This window comes from Ochotona princeps, chromosome 4 (assembly GCF_030435755.1).
Source record: "Ochotona princeps isolate mOchPri1 chromosome 4, mOchPri1.hap1, whole genome shotgun sequence".
Taxonomy (NCBI): Eukaryota; Metazoa; Chordata; class Mammalia; order Lagomorpha; family Ochotonidae; genus Ochotona; species Ochotona princeps.
This window is the reverse complement of record NC_080835.1, coordinates 53,977,699-53,992,333: the sequence shown is the minus strand read 5'-3', so window position 1 is coordinate 53,992,333 and position 14,635 is coordinate 53,977,699. Positions and strand designations below refer to the sequence as shown.

The 14,635-nt window shown below is 43.5% G+C and overlaps 1 protein-coding gene and 1 long non-coding RNA gene across 3 annotated transcripts in view; one reads left to right on the top strand and one right to left on the bottom strand.

The window, feature by feature from the left end:
• Window positions 1-7,973, bottom strand: part of POLD3 (DNA polymerase delta 3, accessory subunit) — a 53,727-nt gene extending 45,754 nt beyond the window's left edge. Inside the window, exons 1-2 of one of the 2 annotated variants that reach the window (XM_004589893.4) lie at window positions 7,747-7,973; window positions 6,529-6,584 (exon numbers count right to left, since the gene is read on the bottom strand). In XM_004589893.4, the coding sequence (XP_004589950.1) occupies window positions 6,529-6,584; window positions 7,747-7,806 (116 nt within the window). In that variant the 5' untranslated portion in view covers window positions 7,807-7,973. Of the gene's footprint in view, window positions 1-6,528; window positions 6,585-7,381; window positions 7,502-7,746 lie in introns of those variants that run through there. The other variant, XM_058663577.1, reaches the window with a different exon arrangement.
• Window positions 7,974-8,890: 917 nt separating this feature from the next.
• Window positions 8,891-14,635, top strand: part of LOC131480209 (uncharacterized) — a 41,504-nt gene continuing 35,759 nt past the window's right edge. The window contains exons 1-2 of the long non-coding RNA XR_009245333.1: window positions 8,891-9,007; window positions 10,501-10,552. This is a non-coding gene — a long non-coding RNA (uncharacterized LOC131480209). The remainder of the gene's footprint in view (window positions 9,008-10,500; window positions 10,553-14,635) is intronic.

Genomic DNA, 14,635 nt, shown 5'->3' with positions numbered 1-14,635 from the left:
GGTTTATGTCCTGGCTGCTCCACTTCCCTTCCAGTTCCCTGCTGTGGCCTGTGAAAGCAAAAGAGGATGGCCCAAAACCTTGGGACCCTATGTCTGCATGGGAGAACCAGAAGAAGCTCCTGGCTCCTGGCTTTGGATCAGTTCAGCTCAAGCCATTGTAGCCATCTGGGGAGTGAACCAGCAGACAGAAGATATTTCTCTCTATTTCTCCTCTCTGTAAATCTGCCTTTCCAATAAAAATAAATAAATCTTAAAACAAACACAAAAACAAACAAAAAAACACAAACATTCACCCCTGGTGCAAAAACTGGACAAACAACTACCTAGCTAAGAACATCAGTACTTCATATCATAGTGTCTGGGTCCAAAGCCTGGCCCTGTTCCCAATTCTAGTTTCTTGCTACTGTGCAACGTGGAGGCAGCAGGTGAAAGCTCAGACTTCAGTTCCTGCCACTCATGTGGGAGACAGCTCACAGCTTCAGCTGGGCTCAGCTTTGGCTTTGCAGGTAGTTAAGTAAACTAGTACATGGGAGAGCCCTCTTGCTCTTGATATCTCTTTTCTTCCCTCCTTCCCACTCAGCCTTATAATTAAATTGTTAAATTAACAATAATTATTAAAAATTAACTACAAATGGGCCAAGAACTCAATTATTATTTTCTACAAAAAAATTACAAAAAAAAAAAAAAACACCTATATAGGAGTAAATATCTACAAAGTCGGGTTAGGCAAAGCCTTAGATACAAATAGAAATAGAAGAAAAAATATACCGGACTTCAATAATACAGCTGTTTGTGCTTCAAACGACATCAGTTATAAAGAAAGCACAAAGCCAACCTACAGAATGGGAGATTTTGGCAAACCATGTCTCTAATCAAGTCCCACATACAGAATATATATTAAGAAGTCAACACAACCAAATGAAAAAAGGGCAGATACTTTGGATATTCCTCCAAAGACACAGATGACCAAAAAGCATATGAAAAGATGCTCCAAATGAGGAGCAGGTATTTCACCTAGCAGTTAAGACCTCTCAATGGAGTTTAGGCTTTGAAGCTCCTGTCTTTAGCTTCCTGCTAACACATATCCTCAGGCAGCAGCCACAGTCCAACTGATTGAGTTCCTCCTCCCCACATGATAAAGCTGGATTGAATTACTGGTTTCCAACTACAAATCTGGCAGGGGTCTATTGTAAGCAATGGGGAGAGAAATCAGTAAATGGGAATACTCTCTCCCTTCTCTCCCTCAAATTAAAAAACAAACAAACAAACAAAAAACAACCTTGGGCCAAACGCCAAAGTGCTAATGAATAACACAGTAGCCCACAACTCCAGCATCCCAGATGGCTCCGGTTTGGGTCCAATTTCCCTGCTGTTTCACTTTCAACCCAGCACCTTGATAACAGCCTAGGAAAGCAACAGAAGATAGTACAAGTGTTTGGAGGTTCTGCTACCCACATGGAAGACCTAGTTAAGCTCCTGGCTCTTGTCTTCAGCCTGAACCAACTCTGGTCATGGTAGCCATCTGGGGAGTCTTACCAGCAGATGGAAGATCTCTTTCTCTGTAACTCTGCCTTCAAATAAATAAATAAATCTTTTTTAAAAATGCATGCTAGCACTTTACAGTCATTATGATTAAAATAAAATTTTAATTTAAAATGACAAAATATTGACAGATGGGAAACAAACTGAAATCCTTGTAAACTGTTAGCAGCAATCTTCATAAATAGCAAAAAAGCTTGTTAGTTCCTCAAAAGTTGAACAGTTAACAATTATCTAGCAAATCCAGACTTAGGTATACATACTCAAGAGGACAGAAAATACAGTTGTACATAAGCATCCATAGTAGCATGATTGGTAATAGTCATAATACAGAAACATCCCAAATGCTCATCAATTAATGAATAAGCAAGACTGGGCATAGGCCTTATGGGCTTTAGTATCTCTGCCAAAAAAGATACAATCAAGTCTTCACTTCCAGCACCTTAAAATGTGACCTTATTTGGAAACAGTTGCTGCATTTGAAATCTGTCAAGATCATATTAGAGCACAGTGGGCTCCTAACTCAACTGGTGCCCTTTCAAGATGGTTATATGAAGATAAACACAGGGTGCACGTCACACAACAATGATGAGACCCAAGTTAAACCCTTAAATGCCAAAGACTGTCAACAAACACCAGAAGGTGGGAAATGGTAAGGATTTGTTTGTACAGATTTCAAAGGGAGCCAACACGTTGATTTGGGTCATTTAGCTTCCAGAGTTGTGAGCTAATGTTGTTTTAAGCCATCCAGTTTGTTGAAGAAATTTATTTGGCAATTAAAAGGTGTGTGGGTAACCTGGGCACAGTAAAACTGAGATGTCACTTGGGATATCCACATCTCATACTGGATACCTGGGTTCAAATTCCAACTACACTTGGTTCTAGCTTCCTGCTAATGTACACCATGGAAGGCAGCAGATGACAGCTCAAGTACTTGGGTCCCTGCATTCAAGTGAGAAACTCAGATTGAGTTCTGGGTTCCTGGTTTTGGACTGGCCAGGCCCCATCTGTTCTGAATATCTGGGGAGTGAGTCAGTGAATAAGATCTGTGTTTCTCTCCGCCTTCCAAATTAATTAGAAAATTAAAATTTTTTAAAGATTTATGTGTTTACTTATTTGAAAAGCAGTGTGTTAGAGACAAAGAGGGAGAAAGAATCTCCAGCTTCCCACATAGATGGAAGAAGCCCAAATTCTTGAGCCATCCTCCACTGCCTTCCCAAATGCATCAGCAGGAAGGTAGATTGGAAGCACAAAGAAGGGACTCGAACTGGTACCCTGATACAGGATGTCACCATGGCCAGCAGCAACTTAACCCATGTGTCGTATCAACACCACCCCTAAAAGGAATTAAATACTGATTCACAGCTATAGCATAAACAAACCTTGAAAATATTATACTAAGTGAAAGAGACCTGACATATAAGAATTTATGTCCTATGACTCCATTTATGAGTATCTACAATAGCCAAGTACATAGATTACTGGGCATTGGAAAAGGGAAATGGAGGTTGGAGAAATAATGACTGCTAAAAAAAAAAAAAAAAAAGAAATAATGACTACTAAAGGGTACACAATTTATCTCTGGGATAATAAAAATGTTGTAAAATTGATGTAACGGTTACACAACTTATATACACAAAGCTCATTACATCATTGAAGAGTATACTTCAAGAGGGTAAACTGTACAGTATGTGAATTATATATCAATACATCTATTTCTTAAAAAAGAATAATGAGGGCCCGGCGGCATGGCCTAGCGGCTAAAGTCCTCGCCTTGAAAACCCCGGGATCCCATATGGGCGCAGGTTCTAATCCCCGCAGTTCCACTTCTCATCCAGTTCCCTGCTTGTGGCCTGGGAAAGCAGTTGAGGATGGCCCAATGCATTGGGACACTGCACCCGTGTGGGAGACCCGGAAGAGGTTCCAGGTTCCTGGCATCGGATCGGCGCGCACCGGCCGTTGCGGCTCACTTGGGGAGTGAATCATCGGACGGAAGATCTTCCTCTCTGTCTCTCCTCCTCTGTATATCTGACTTTGTAATAAAAAAAAAAAAAAAACCTTTAAAAAAAAAAAAAAGAATAATGAGATCAGCATTGTGGCTTAACAGGTTAAACCTGCAATGTTAGCATGCCATATGGGGACTGGTTCAAGTACTGGCTGCTCCAATACCAATCTAGCTCCCTGCTAATGGTCTGGAAAAAGCAGCAGAAAGATGGCCCAAATCATTTTAGCCTCTATCATGCCCTTAGCAGACTTAGAAGCGTCTAGACTCAGCTGGAACAGCCCTAGCCCCAGACAACGTGGTCATCTGAGGAGAGAAGCAGCGGATGAAAATCCCTCTCCATCTTTCAAATAAATAAATCTTAAAAAAAAAGAGAAAAAAGCTTGACAGAAACTAATAGTAGGGGCCAACTTTGTGAGGTAGCAGGCAGAACCACCTCTGGTGATGATCACATCCTATATGAGCACTGTTTCAGGCCCCAGCTGCTCTACTTCTGCTCCAGCTCCCTGCTAACGGCCTGGGGAAAGTAGCAGAAGACGGTCCAGATGCTTGGGTCTTTACCACTCATGTAGAAGATGAGGATGAGGCTCCTGGTTCTTGGCTTTAGCCTGGCCCAATGCTAGCTATAATAGCCATCTGGGGAGTGAGCCAGTGAACGCAAGATCTCTCTCTCTGTATTATCCTCTAATCCTGACTTACAAAAAAAAAAAAAAAAACCCAATAAATAAATCTTTTAAAAATATTTAAGAGTTTTATGACAAAATATTTAAGAGTTTTATGACGTGGAGACACTTGGAATGGAGCATTTGGGAAGGCTTGTTACAACACTGTAGAATTGGATTTGAAACCTGAAGGATGAAAAAAGCTGGGAGAAAAGCATTCTAGGCAGAGGGGATGGTACAGGTTTCTTGGAGTGAGAATGACTTCACATAGTTGAAGAACAGAAAAGCAAATATGGCTAAAGTAACAAATGAGATAGAGTGGCACAGGATGTAGTCGAACTGACAGATAGGAATTATGTGCTAATGCCATAAAAGTTACAGGTAATTAGGGTGCCTCCAATAAATCTGCAACCATGTTTATTTCATCTTTGGCGAAACTCTAGTCATCATTCATCCCTAAACCCCAACAGGCTAATAGTAACAGTTGCTTCAGCTCCTAAAAATCCATACTCTAACAAACAATAACACTTGTAAGTGTCCACTGTCAGTTACCTTAAAATTGGGCCAGGATTAGTCTTAGACAATTTCAGTCAAAATCACTCTGAATCCATCCCTAGCTAAGTTTCTGGGGACCAGTAGGTAAAGCTACTGCCTGTACTGTCAGCATAGCATACGAGTGCTGGTTCTTCAAGTAGCAGCTGTTCCACTTCTAGTCCAACTTCCTGCTAATGTGCCTGGGACAGCAGCAGAGGATGACCCAAGAGCCTGGACCCATGACACCCATGTGAGAAATGTGGTCAAAGATCCTGGCTTCCAACTAGCCCAGCCTTGGATATTACAGCCGTCTGGAGAGTAAACCCATAAATGGAAAGAAACTCTCTCTCCCCTCTTTCCACCTTTTACATCTGTAACTCTGCCTTCTAAATAAAATAAATAATAAAAAAATATATATATCTTGGGCCCAGCATGCTAGCCTAGTGGCTAAAGTCCTTGCCTTGCATGAGTGTGGATCCTATATGCGAGCTGGTTCGTGTCCCAGCTGTTTCACTTCCCTTCCAGCTCCCTGCTTGTGGCCTGGGAAAGCAGTAGAGAATGGCTCAAACCCTTGGGACCCTACACCTGCGTGGGAGCCTGGAGGAAGCTGCTGGCTCCTGGCTTCAGATCAGTTTAGTACCAGGCCATTGTGGTCACTTGGGAAATGAACCAGCAGATGGAAGATGTTTGTCTCTCCTTCTCTCTGTTAATCAGACTTTACAATAAAAATAAATAAATCTTTATATATATATATCTTCATTGATATATATCTTTCTTGACAATAGGATGCTGGATTTCTGCCATTGTCTATACCTATAATGTCATGACATACTTAAAAAGCAGAATGATGGATTATTGACTTTTTAAAGAATTATATTACTGCAATAACATGGGGAAAGTTAGTGGGGGGCAAAGGCAAATTCCTGAGCCTTTGGAACTGTATCATGAAATAAATAAATTTTTAAAATAAAATAGGCAACAATAAAAAAAAAAAGGCTTCTAGTTTTGAAAGCTTAAACACCACATCCCAAATGGAATGGATGTTTAGTAGTAACCCACAACCCAAGCCAAACCAATCCATTTTAGGGGACAGGGATTTTCTAAGACTTGTGGGATGTTCTCATAGCTCGGAATTTCTATGGCTCAAGCAACAGAGGAACTTCAGACCATCCTTAAGAACAATAAAATGAGAACTTAATCCAATACAAATACCCTCAGCCATTTCACTAATTCCTCCCCTGGGACAAAGAAATTATTCTCAGCTTTCAGGTTAATTCAAAAGTGTACCTTTTCTTTCGGCCTCAGCTTAGACCCCAAGTTTAGGCAAGGAGACATGGCAAAATTTTGAAAAGGCAACCCTCTACTCTGCATCACCCTGAACACTCCCTTTCCAGTTTCACTCAGTTTCCCCTGTCAGACACCTGTTGACCTCATTTCTGAAGCAGTTCAGTAACACCTGCAGAAGGGGCTAAGGCACACATGTGAAAATGCGGTGAAGATGTGAGACAACAGACACATCAATTCAAGATACAAACAGAACTAATCCACTTAAGAAATCTGAAATTACAAGCTGATGTTTACAAGAGGCCAAGGATGCAAACAAATCCAGTAAACTGATCACCACACATTTGTCATCAAGTCCACCAATCTCCTAAAAGGAGATAAAAAGTAGGAAGGGATAGTAAATTAAGTCTTCTTTCCCATTTATTCAGGACTTAAAAATAAAGCAAAACAGGAAATAAAACAAAAATCATTTCTAAATGATTAGAACTGATGACAAATTGGACTTACTGTTTGGCCTGGTTAACATGAACCCCAAGTGTATAGCTCAGCCACTTGTACGTCACCTGCAAGAAGAAGCAACTGTAAGAATGTTTTATGAAATTACTCCAGAAGGTAGCTCAGTATTCTTAAACGTTCCTCATAAACTACAATCAGTAACATCACAGTTTTGTCAAGAACTGTTTGGGCTGGCAGGGTAAAGATATCTACCTCTAAAACCCAAAGATTTTTCTTTTTTTTTTTTTTTTCACGGACTTTTTTATATCAAAGAATCTAAGGTGGCACCTTGAATGCACACAAAGAAAAAGTCTCATTTCCCTCACACCCCTTGGTTTTTCTTCAGATCCTGTCTTTTGGGAATCACCACTCAAAAAAACTGCCTGAAAGCTCACCTAAATCACTAAAATCACTTCAGAAATTTCTCAGGATACAAGAAAGCATAGAGGGGCACCGGCGGTGCATGGGGTCGAGAAGCCATCAAGATGGATGAATTTGGTAGTGAGTTAGATGGGAAACCAGGGACACCTCGCCTTCATGCTTCCTGACCCCAAATGCCTGTCATAGTCTCAAGGCCCAGTGACTAAAAGACCTGTGCAGGTCGGGCAGACAATGTGAGGCGCATCCGTGGAAGGATCGGAAACTATCCCTCCTTCACCAATGCGGAACCAGCAAGTGCTTCCTTCAAAGGAGGCTGACCACGGACCCGGGGCGAGGCAGGGGAGGGTCAGGGGAGGAGAGGTGGTGCCCATAGTGTGTATCCAGAGCGCCTCCGCTCCCAGTGGCCTTTCCTGGAGCCACGCCTAGCCCCGGGAAGGCGTCTCACACCCATCTCCCCGCAGGCGGGTCACGCCCCCAACAGTACTTAAATTTCCAGGAAGAGGAAGCAGGAGGTTAGACTGTCACTCAGGCCCGGAGAGGGGTACATTCTCCAGAGGTAGACCTGGGGGGCTTTCAACGCCAAACGCTCGGTACTCCCGGTGCAGACACGCTTTACCCACGGCCCGCCGCGCGCGGCCTCGCCCCGGGCCAGTTCCCCCCTCAAACACGCCCACCGGACGAACGCGGGTCCCCGGGCCCGCTCGCCCCAGGGCTCGAGGGGTCGGGGACCTCGTCTCCCCTCGGTCAGTCCCCACGAGACCTCAGACAGCATGGACGGTCAAGGCCCCCACCGCCCTGGCCAGGCCCAGTCACACGCCCGCGTCACCCCCTACGTCCTCGTTTCCTCACGATTTTGTTCTGGTCCGTGACGAACTCGTCTATGTTTTCCAGATAAAGCTGGTCCGCCATGGTGCTGCAGCAATGGACCCCGCGGATTCTGGGTGCCCCCTTCGCTCAGCCACAGCCGCAGCTCCCGCCGGCGGGAAACGTCTTCATCCCCTCCCAGGTCCCGGGTCGTTTCCCACGGCAACCGGGGCGACGCACTACGGCGGCCGCCCGCGGGTCAAACTAGTCTCGGAGACGGCGTAGGCCGAAGTGGGCGGAGCTGATGGGAGCCGCCGTCACGGGGCGGGCATCAGGGTGGAGAGGCGGTCAGTGATGGCGCCAAATAGCCTTTCCCGTCTAGAGACTGTTGAAATCATCCTTACCCTGTGATGTTATTAGTCAATAAATATGAAGATGGTATTAGGGTGCTTCCTATCCAGTCAGGTCACCGTTTGGACGATGAAGTTGAGGGGAGCGCCTGAAGTACATTACTGCCAGTTACCAGGCAGAACTGAACAATTAGGGATTATTCAGCCCAGATAAGAGAAAGAGGTGTTTCTGAGAGAGGCAGGAATAGTCAATCCTTCATCAGAGCTGAAATATGGGGAAAAGAGGCCCTTGAGAGGAACCACACATCACTCCATGTTTAGCAGGCAGTGTGAAGGGTGAATTTTTCTCAAGCTAGAAGAAAAAAAAGATTTTTTTTTTCAGGTTGGAGAACTGCACTAGAATTTCTCATCAACAAAAACTTTAGTACAAATTGATGTCCACATCATAGCGAATAAGCAAGCAGGCTCTGGAAGATTCCAGATTTGAACCTGGTTTTCCGTGTTATTTAACCTCTACATGTTATATAACCTCTGCGTTACTGAAACCTCAGAAGCCTGCTTCCTTATCTGTAAGACAACAAAAGTCCACTGAAGGCCAGTCACTGCTCCTGAGTGATGGGGATACAGCTGCAATCAGACACAGAGGCTCTTCTCATTATATCCTGTTCCAGAGATACGTAAGTCCTAGGCATCCAAGGTTTCCTAGCTCCCTTGCCTTAGCTTAAAACGTTCTTGTCTTGCGTTTTCTAATTACAAATCATCTTCTTGCTAAAACTAACTCACTAAGGGCCAGTACTGTGACACAGCAAGTTAAACCACTGTCTGCACTGCCAGCATGTCTTGAGAGTACTGGTTGGAGTCCCATCTGTTCCACTCCCTGATAATGTGTCTGGAAAAGCAGCAGAAGGTGGTCCTAGTGCTTGGGGTCCTGTACCCTTTTAGAAGACCTGAACTGAGTTCTTTTTTTTTTTTTTTTTTTTTTTTTTTTTTTCTATAATCCATTTTATTGTATTGTTGTTGACAATCTTTACATAGTTAACTATAGTTGAAGGAAAATCAAGAAAGAGAAGGAAAAAAAAAAAAAAAAGGTTCAGGGGGATAGGGAGGTGGGCAATGCTATTATGTCCATATTGTTTCCATCATGTATCTGAGGTAAAAGGGGATATTGAGGGAGAAGCCCCACCCGGTTTCCCGCCCACCCCAAGTCCCATATGTGGGGCATGCTCTGAGATATGTGCTCAAGTGGAGTTAATAGTTCTCCAGTTATGAGTCACTGCCAGTTTCGCTCGATGAGGTGGTCCACTGATTGATATGGTCCATCATGAAGTCTCCATTTGTCCCATATTTCGCTGCCAACATGTAGCTGAGATGAATGATTGTCCTATTCTGTCTTCTGTCTTTTCTTGGTTAGAATTCTGAGTCCAGCAGTTCAAGTGGGGAGATCTCCAAAGATACTTTGAGGTATTCCCAGACCAGATTCTTGTATGTTCTAGCAAGCACAGGGCCCGGCACAGTCCATCACCCTGATCAGCTGGTGGTTGCAATTGCTGTGTTGGTTCTGTTTTCAGTCCCGAGTTGCACTGGAACCAATGGGTGTTGCAGTCCAGTCTGGTTCGGCCCTTACATCAACCAGTGGGAGCTGCAGCCTAGTCGGGGCGACCCACAATAACCCCCACCAAGCCTGCCCCCTACCCTGGTTTGCCAATTTGTGTAGCAGAAGACCAGTCTGTCCCCCATCCCATTTGGCTCTGGTACTTGTCAATGGGTATTAAAGCTTAGTTCTATCTAATCGACTCAACCATCCAGCCCTCACAGATGTTGTTGAGTGCCTCTGTCTAGCCATCCCAGCCCCCGTCCTAGTTTTCATGCCCTCCCACGGGAATAGTGACCCAAGAAGGGGGAACCCACTTTTTCCCTCCCAGGTCTCTCTGTCCCGGTTTATGCACTCTTTAGGTGGTCCTGTGATTTGACTCGACAGAATTAGTCCCCAGTGCCAGCTTCTGCCAGCTGATGCTGTGGCCCTGATCTTGTCCACATGCAGCGCACAGGTGTTGTAGCCTTGCTTAGTCGTGTCTGTCTCTATCCCAGCCAACACTCTCCAGTGGGAGTGGTTGTCCAGCGAGGGGACCAGCCCCTTAACCCCCCCGCCAGCTCTGCCCCTCCCTTCCTGGATCTCACGTGTGCTGGATGGGTGTTGCATTCATATCCAGTACAGGCAACCACGCCCTGGCGTTCCAGAATGTGTACTGGTTTTGTCGCAACCAAACCCGGCCCATTCCACACTCTGTTCTGGTGATCGGATTTGCCAGAGGATGACATGAACTGATTCAGCCTGGCCTGCTCCTGACCCATGCCGAATGTATGCCAGTGGGAAACTTTCCATGGCCTATTCTGGGCTGTTTCCAATCATGCTTGGGGTCCTGTACCCTTTTAGAAGACCTGAACTGAGTTCTTGACTCCTGACTTTAGCTTGGCCCAGCCTGGCCCACTGCAGCCATTTGGTAAGTACCTTTCTTCCTCTCTCTTTCTATAACTCTGCCTTTTGAATAAATAGTAAATCTATAAGAAAAATAAATTCACTAAATAGAGCGAATGGGACAACCAGAAATACAAGGTTCATGAGGTGGGGCTGGGACTGTGGTATACAGGATAAAGCCAATAACCACACTGCTTGAATCCCGTATGGGCACCAGTTTGAGTCCTGGCTGCTCCTCTTCTGATCCAGTTCCCTGCTAATGCACCTGGGAAAGCAGCAGAGGTTGTCTCAAGTGCTTGGGCCCCTGCACTTACTCTTGGTTTCTGACCCAGCTTCAGCTGTTATGCCCATTTGAGGAGTGAACCATCAGATGGAGGATCTCTCTTTGCCTTTCAAATAAGTGAACAAATATTTATATATAATAATTGTTTTTTAAAAAGTTATTGAAGGGAAGTTCCCCAGCAGTGCCCGGAGTGCAGCTCCAATGGTGCAACAGATACTAGTGCCAGCCTGCTCCACCCCATGCACTTTGCTCCCAGGGCCGGGCTGGGACTACTACCTTCTGCATCCCTGTGGTGCTGCTCCTGAAGGTGTCCTGTGAGCTGGAGAATACAGACAAACACAGGAGTTAATTCTAACGTTAATTCATGTGATGGTTAAACGTGCTGTTTTAGAAGAAATTTGAAAATAGAGTTACAACCAGAGCAGTAAGAAAGCTCAGCCCACCAAAACGAAAAAGGTCAACAAACTGAAACCAACAATTGTGTGAATTTCTGAATGTGTAGATATATAATGTAGGAGCCTATTTCTAGCCAGATTGCAAAGGTGTCTCATAATTGCTGAAATATTTGAAGAACTTTCTGAGCAGAGTCCCAATCATTCTTAATACCTAGATTAGAGAGTTCAATGTGAAATGTGGTGGGTTTTGGTAAAACAATACATGCAGAGTGAACATTAAAAAAAAAAAAAAGACTCATAAGGTCATGTATCTCCCCTGTGGATAATTTCTTGATGTTTGAACTTGCCTTGAGAGTTCTTTTCCTGGAACCACAGGCTCTGTGTCTTAATACTACCCTCATGCCAAAAGGAAGAAAGAGATAGTAATCCTATGTAGGAGTGTTCTGTCCAAAGCAGTCCTAGATATGCCAATATTCAGAGTTGCATTTGGCCTGTGGTTAACACTAGGCTACACCTGTATCTTGCCACATCAGAGTACCTAACAGCAGGTGTCGCTCTCGTTCCCTCTTCCTCAAATAAATGAAAATTAAAAGAAAAACTGAAGGACTTTTAAATACTAGTGAGTAGATACTCTTGGAAGAGTAGAAAGTGTAAGGATGGTGAGGTTTCAGAGATGAAAATTATGCTCTGGTTGTTGATGTTATGCGAGTCGCATGAGTTTGTTGAGCTTATGAAAATGATTAAGCGGGGCCCAGCACAATAGCCTAGCAGCTAAAGTCCTTACCTTGAATGTGCCAGGATCCCATATGGGTGCCGGTTCTAATCCCGGTGGCCCCGCTTCCCATTCAGCTCCCTGCTTGTGGCCTGGGAAATCAGTCGAGGACGGCCCAAAGCTTTGGGATCCTGTACCCGCATGGGAGACCCAGAAGAAGTTCCTGGCTCCTGGCTCCTGGCTTCAGATTGGCTCAATTCCAGCCGTTGCGGCCACTTGGGGAGTGAACCATCGCACAGAAGATCTTCCTCTCTGTCTCTCCTCCTCTCTGTATATCTGCCTTTCCATTAAAAAGAAATAAATCTTTTTTTAAAAAGATTAAGCTGTATACTTCTGGTGTGTGTAGTTTTCTTGCATGCATTTGTACATTAATCAAAAGTTTAAGGAAATTGATTATTTAGAGGACCTTAAATATAATGCCAACCCTCTACAAACCCAGAAATTAGAAAATAGGCCAGTATTGGAAAGAATGGATTTACTCTCATCCTTGAACAGAAAAAAGAAGGTTCTGGGAAGAAGGCATAATGGGCAAAAATGGACCACCGGCCAAATGGCAATAGGATTTATCAAGTTAAGGGAAGAGACCAAAGGCGTTCCTAGTCTGCATTAGAATCATCAGACTAAAGAGGAACTTGTACAGCTGTGTACACAAGAGGGCACGCTGGGGATTCTGTGTGTACACGAAGGGCACAGGAGCTTTGGGCAGAAGGAAGGTCCACCCAGTATGGAAGTTCTTTGGCTCAGGGGAGAGGAGCTGAATGGAAAGCAAATAGGCTTTGGATATAGGGCTTTTGTTTTAAATACAAACAAGCAAACAAATAAAACCCTAGAGTTGCATTCCACCTTACCACTTCCTAGCTGTGTGGGCAAATCATTTGCGTTCTCTGTTTCTCAATTTTACCGTCTTAAAAGAATGTGTGCAGATATGCGTTTAATTACCAACTTGCCAGTTTAAAAAGAATCCCACGTTTGTAGTGGTTGCCAAGACCTACAGTAGCAATGATCCACATACAGGTATCAAGGCTGCAGTTACTGATATCACCAGATGCAAAGTTATAGGGGCATAGTATCATACCACTTTTTTCTACCATACAGATACAACAAAGCAACTAACTTCAAAAGCATAGGTGATAGTAAAGTGTAGTAAACATTTAGGAAGTGATGAGATTTGAATATTTATTAACTTGATTTTATTACACTTTGACAATAATTTTACATAAATGAAAGGTTAAGAATTTTTTTTTTTAATTTGAAAGGCAGAGTTACAGAGAGGGGAGTGGAAAAGACAGAGGTTTTCCATCTGCAGGTTCATACTCCCAATGGTCACATCAGCCAGGACTGGGCCAGGCCCAAATCAAGAGCCAGAAGCTTCAGCTGGGTTTACTACTAGGTTAGAGGGCCCAAACATTTGGGTCCTCTTCCACTGCTTTCCCAGGCACATTAGCAGGGAACTATATTGGAAATGGAGCAGCCAGGACTCACCAGCACCCATATAGGATACTGGCACTGAAGGCAGGGACTTAACTGGTTGTAATACAATCCTAGCTCCTATAGCTTTTTGTTGTTATTGTTGTTGTTGTTAATGGCTCTGACTTTAGTAACCACTGGCAACCTTCTCAAAATTTAACATTTGGTTCTCATACGTAGTATAAGCTAGTTCTCGCACACTACTGTAAATAACTATCTGCCTTACATGATTAAGAAGAGGTTCCAAGTAATATGTTTTGTGCCAGGTAGGTTGCCAAGTGCTCCAGAAATGGGAACTGTTGTTGTTTAACAAATACTTATATGCCACCATCTGTGTGCCAGGCTGTCTTCCAAGTGTTTTGCAAACATTAACCCGTCTAATCTCCATAGCAAGCCTTAGAAGCGAGGCATGTTGTTACCCCTTTTTTGCACTTCAGTAAAATTTGGCGGAGAGGTTAAATAACTTTACCCAAAGTCATCAAGTGACACAGCCAGCATAATAACCTTGGCAAATTTGCTGCAGCAGCCACCTTTTAAAATACTGTATTTTGCTATCTCATTATTGAGACAGTTTACAACTACAGCTGGACAAGCTCAAGGACTGCGAACTCTAACACCTTGTAGCACAAAACTACAACCCTGATCTGTATCACTTATGTGAGAAATACTTTCAACAGAAGCCAAATAACAAATGGGATACAATGGCTATGTACACAATGCGGAAATATGGAGTCTAGACAAACAGAAATTAATCATGGAAGTTTTCAGGACAGGCATTGGGGTTAAAGGAAGTTTGGAGAGGTGCTTATTGGATTTTTGATTAGGGCTAGAAGGAAACCACAGCTAGCAAATTCCAGTAAAGAGTTTATGACTATGTACAGGAACTAAGTGTTTTATTCAGATAATGCCTAGAAGATCAGTTTTTTATGATCTAAAGTAAGCCATAAATGAATATCCCTTGGCACTTTCACTCTTACAAATCGCAGATGAAGAACTGCTTGGGTATGTTGCTTATATAATAATAATTATCATTAAGTACCGATCATGCAGTGGGTACCTTTATACAGTGACTTGTTTAATCCTCAAACAATCCTGTTAGATTCTAATCCCTTCACCAAAAATCTAAATCGATTTTATGTTGTTAATTAGAAGAACAAATAAAAAACAATTTCACATAGGTTTTACAAGATT